A 5929-nucleotide genomic window follows, 5' to 3' on the forward strand; every position below is an offset into this window, starting at 1 on the left:
AATATTGAATGTTCTTATTGATACTAAGTTAATTAAAGATTAAATTGATGACAATAAATTGTTTGTGAGTTCGTAAAAACACACAGATTATAAAAAAGAAAGAAAGAAAGAAAGAAAAAAACTCTCACGCTCACACATAGAGAGACACAAATACAATATTTATCATGAAACATCAAAAGGGTCTTCACATTCTGTAAGGGTTCTATCGGACTAAAATTTGTATATTTACTAGAAAGCCTTTTTCTTCTACCACTTAGAAATGATATATAGTTCGAGATATTTACTAGAAAGCCTTTTTCTTCTACGTTTATAATTTTATCCCCATTACATGAGTTGCTAATTTTCCATAGCAAATAAAATTATTTGATGGAGAGTCATTTACAATAAGTTAGTACATGTCCAAAGTTGAAAAACAAATGAAAACTGCTTAACCTGATATTGTTAGTGTGGATGTATATCTATCCATCCATCCATATATTTATAGTTGCAAAATGACCTCTTTTTACGAAGAATGAATAAGTACATTTCTTCGTATAAAAAAATAGAAGAAGGTTATTTTGTTAATTTTACTTTATTAGATAATCATTCTAACATATTACCTCATATATATATATATATATATATTTATATATACATAAATACATACATACATCACTTTATTAGATAATCATTCTAACATATTACCTCATATATATATATATATATATATATTTATATATACATAAATACATACATACATTTACATCTGTCCAAAAATATCCCAATTCCCAACCAATCAATTTTACCTTTAAAATTTTCAGGGTCTCAAAGGCTAAAAATAACGGGTCGGTTATTCTTTCAAGACTTTAATACGGTTTATCATGTATCAGAAAAACAAATTAAAGAGAGACAAATAATAATTAGAAACTCGTAGTCATTTACTGCAGCAAGTACTTAATTATAAATTCATCTATAATGAAAAAGAATGCAAGAAGTAAAATCGTAAGAAACCATATATAGTTTCATTACTGAACATAAATGAAAAAAATTACACCTCTACACCGATCTTCGTATTTACACACATGACCAAACAAAAATTAAGAACAAAATGAAAATCATTTAACCACTAATTAATTAATTAAGAGTTCCTTAGCTAGACCCATCAAATGGAACAAGACCATAACGGAAGAAGTTGGCAAACTCAAGATGACCAAAACCACCATTCCCAAAGCCAAGCTTGGCCTTGTGTTCATCATCTGAGACTGCAAAAACCCCATCATTTGACATATGAGAGAATCATAAGAAGTGTAATACTTCTTCTCCCAATCCATCCAATCAGAAGGAGGCTCATAATTCCTCTCAACCATCTTCATCTCATGAATCCTCTTCCTCAGAACAATCATGTTCTCATCCACCAATCTGCTGCTGCTCATGTAGTGATTATGATGATGATTATGATGATGATTGGCTTGATGATCTCTTCTTGATGCAAGAATTCTGGTTGCGACCACTCTTGATGATGATCTCCTTGATCGCCAATCTAACGGTAACAAACCTGTTTTTGAGAGGTGAAAGGAGAAAGTGTTAACGGAAGTTGTTGAATATATCATAACTGGAAGAGGGTTTGAAGAAATGTATTAGTTGTTTTTTTAGATGTTATTGGTGTGTACTTATGTATATGTATTTATAGATATTTGATTAAGTAATCAAAGGGCAATTTTAAGTTAGTATAATACTTTTAATTATGTGAGTAAAAACAAAGGATGGTGGGGCCTGATTAGCACGTGATTAAGCAAATTGCTTAAGCAAGGAGGGAAATGTGGCTAAACCGTGTTTCTCTCTCTCTCTCTCTCTCTCTCTCTCTCTCTCTCTCTCTATATATATATATATATATATATATTAGGCCAACATGAATAGAGCAGTTTTTGCGCGTATTGCTTAGCCTTAATTGTTGTGATTAGATTCCAGGAAGTTGGCAACTGTACCCTGTTGAAAGTTATAATACTTTTCTATTCTCGTGTGAAATATCTATAATATTTTGAGGCTGCATTCTTCTACAATCACTTTCTGTACTCCCGTCTTTAATTATATGCATCCCATGGTCAGGTTATCTAAAAATCGTCATCATGCTTGAAAATTAAAATAAAGAAGATGTACATTATTAATGATATATCGAGGCACCTAGAGAAATATATATTGTCTGTACATGAAAATTCAATACCGTACGTGTAAAACGTAAAAGAGTAAAAAAGAATTATTATTTAAGGTGGTCATTAATTTATGTAGTCGTCAGATTAAAGGAGTGAATTTTATTTAAAGGGGTAAGTTTATGTAATGCCCGGTATTTTTAAGCAACTAGCCTAGTTAAGAAAAATATAATATTTAGTTTAATTTATGATATTTGGAGATTTTGGGATACTTGATTTGAGATTTTTAGATATTTTTAAGTGTGGTGGTGTAAATTTAAAAAACATTTTTTTTTTTTTTTAGGCATGTGGTGGCTGTTAGAAACCTCACGTTAGTATACCAAGCTTTTAAGTGCCACATATTAACCTAACAATACTAGCCCTGATGATATATGTGACTATGTGAGGCATGGTGAGGGAAAGAAAAGAACGGAATGGGAAAAGGATGAGAGACAAAGGAAATGAAAAAAAAAAAAAATGAATAAAATAAGAGAATATAAAATAGAAAGATAGAATTCTATTTACCATATTAAGTAGTTTGAGGTAAGTATACCCTTTATTGGATCACTTAAACAATAGTATATTTTCAATAAAAGATTTTTATTTATTATTGTTGACCACTTTTCATGAGATTTTAAAAAGTGTTTTCTGAGTATAATGTGAAATCTTGTGTTTATTATGAATTGAGATGTGAGAATGGCCGAATCCTTGAAGAATAAGAGATTCTAAGATAGGGACAACATAAAAGAAGTTCTAATAACACAAGACTAATGTTATACAAGAGAGCTCTAAATGTTAAAGAAGATTATTTTTTATGTGAAAATTATTTACGGTTTACTTATATTACTGAGCGTAAGCTCATATAGTTCTCGTGATGCGGATAAGCTCTATAATAAAAGTTTTGGTTGACTGAGTAAGAATGGTTCAAGGTCACATGACGAGTCTAGAGATTTTAAGATTTGAGATTTGTAATCTTAAAAATTTTTGTTCGAGAATTATTTCAGTAATGGACATTATTTTTTATATTACGCAGTATTATTTGTTCTACTTTAATTAGTTTCTCCTGAGTTTAGCGGTTTTCAAGTTGCTTTAAGAGAGGCGTTACAGTTTATGATCCTATAATGAGTAGCCTTTTATTTGTAGTAGAGGAACATTTCCTAACTGGAAAATCTCAAGGACTTTTCTTAGTTTAATATATAAATTATTGCGGAAGTTTCTTAGAGAATTAGTTTACTCTAATTTATTATGTTATAAATTTGACTTTGTAACTTGGACGGCGTTTATTTTATCTTGTATTTATGTTATTATGCATTGAACCTTAGACTAGACTATATAACACTAATGATTCTTGTTGTAGTTGGTGTCATTTCGTTATAATTTATAATATATAATTTAAAAGGCAGTACTGTATTTCATATATTTAAAAGCATAAAATTTATAAAATGTCTGATAGTTGTGACCAAATGACAAGTTATAACTTGAAGTTAGTACAACAGATTAAAAAAAACAGGTTGAATTGATTTCTATAATTATTTGTTGGGAAAGAAATATATATCATCAATGATTCCCCACAAGTCTAGCTAACTCCAATAGCTTTGGAATAACTTCATGAGAGGTCTCCGAATGCTTTTTTCTCTCTATAATTAATCCATGTACTTAATATTGTCTCTTAAATAGTCTATAAATTACGAAAGTGTCTTATAAATAATCCATTGTTAAATTTTTGGATGGAAATCGTTAAATTGGATGGAAGTTTATGGTTATTATGATATTTTATAGGGTTAATAATACCCTTATATTCTTTTGTATTATTTGAAGGTCCCTGAGTATCGTTCTCTCTAAACTTAGTCCTTATTTTGTTTTTCTTTCTGAAATCAATCCTTAAGTTTCTTTCTCTATAAACATATAGAAATTTAAGTCCCTCAACGAAATATCAATTTCAAAACAAAAATATAGCACCTTATATGGGTTGCCAACCACGATATTGTTTGTAATATACCCAAAAATATCAAATAAAAAAGACAGCTACAATCTGTTCCTTTAAAAAAAATAACAAAAACAAAAACAAAATAAAAATATCAAAAGAATAGAGATGTTTAGTATGAGAATTCGTGTTAGGGTTCGAATCATAATTCGTAACTCGTTACAGTATTTTTTTTAAAAAAAATACATATAAATTGAGAATAATTCTGAACCATGATTTTAAATCTGTGAACCAAACGACTGCTTAGTTCATCCTCTCTTGGCTTTGGTTCGTCAATCTAGGATTGCTTCCTTGTATGTAGCTTCTTTTTACTACTGTTGAGGGCAAAAAAATTTTACGTCCAATTTTAAAGCTGGAAACTCTATTTCAAACAAAAATATTACTAAATAAAAATTTTAAATGCAGCTAGAAATGTGATAATCCTGACATATATATGTAATTTCGTCAAAAAAAAAAAAAGAAAAAGAAACAGAGCAATGTAGTTTCATTCCTTCATTAAAAAGAAAACGAAGAGCAATGAATGTGAGTCTTTTGTTCTAAAACCAGTAGACAGAAAGTGGGCCATCACTTAGAAAAAGCAAAACAATCATGAAGCACTTCTTTGAGAATATCATATGTAATTATGTTCCACATGTACAAACACCCTGGAAAAATTTAACCATTGACATCAAGAAACGACAAAACCTTATAGAGAAAGTTGGGATTTTTACTCCTCAAATAAATAAATAAAAAAGCTAGAATTTCTAATTGAATCACACTTGATCAGCAAAAATAAATCAAACTTACCAACAACGCCCATGTCCAGACCCTTCCCTATTTTTTGTCTGAGCAATGCAATAGAATTAAAACTCGGGAGATAGAGGAAAATATATTAAGATTTGAGATGAATTAAAATTAATAGGTTAATAGTTTATATAAGTTAATAAATAGGTTAAATTACTGTTTTTGTCCATAACTTGTCTGGTTATGAACCATAACTTGATAAGTTATTTACAATTTTTGTCCATAACTTGTCTGGCTATGAATCATAACTTGACAAGTTTATCCATAACTTATCTGGTTATGAACCATAACTTGACAAGTTATGACCTATTAATTTCTATAATTAAAAGTTGACTTATATACTTTCTTAAACTTTTCATATTGGCTTATTTTCTACTATTTCTATTAAAACTTTGAGCAACGCGATAGAATGAAACCGGGATGAAAGGAATTTTAGGTGGGCTTGGTTCAATTTAGGGAAAGTTGTTTTCACGTTCAATATTTCCGCGAGGCTGAAGGGAATTTTATTTGGTTTAGGTAAAATTAGAGAAATAACCATCATGTGCATAGCACATGATATTTTTCGTCCAAATAGTTAATGGATTCTAACAAGGGATCATTTATAACACACTTTCTTAGTTCAAGGACTATTTGTGAAACAATATGAAGTACATAGACTAATTCTAGAAAGAGAAAATAATTCGGAGACCTCTCATGAATTAATTCCAATAGATTCTGCTTACAGTTATAGATAATGATGGGCTTCCTATTTATAATTAAAAGGGAGAAAGAGGAAAATAGACCAACACTTGAAATGAATTAAAATTAATAGGCTAATAGTTTATATAAGTTAATTAATAGGCTAAATTACTGTTTTCGTCCATAACTTGTCTGGTTATAAATCATAACTTGACAAATTATTATCCATAATTGTCCATAACTTGTCTGACTATAAACCATAACTTGACAAGTTTGTTCATAACTTATCTGGTTATGAACTATAACTTGACAAGTTATG

General features: G+C 29.3%; 1 protein-coding gene across 1 annotated transcript; it reads right to left on the bottom strand.

The window, feature by feature from the left end:
- Positions 1–981: 981 nt before the first annotated feature.
- Positions 982–1624, bottom strand: LOC21408563. The gene has a single exon (XM_010098461.2). The coding sequence runs from the start codon at positions 1587–1589 to the stop codon at positions 1110–1112; it is 480 nt and encodes a 159-aa protein (XP_010096763.1). The 5' UTR covers positions 1590–1624; the 3' UTR covers positions 982–1109.
- Between the last annotated feature and the right edge of the window lie 4305 nt (positions 1625–5929).

Source organism: Morus notabilis, unplaced genomic scaffold, assembly GCF_000414095.1.
Source record: "Morus notabilis unplaced genomic scaffold, ASM41409v2 Scaffold451, whole genome shotgun sequence".
NCBI lineage: Eukaryota > Viridiplantae > Streptophyta > Magnoliopsida > Rosales > Moraceae > Morus > Morus notabilis.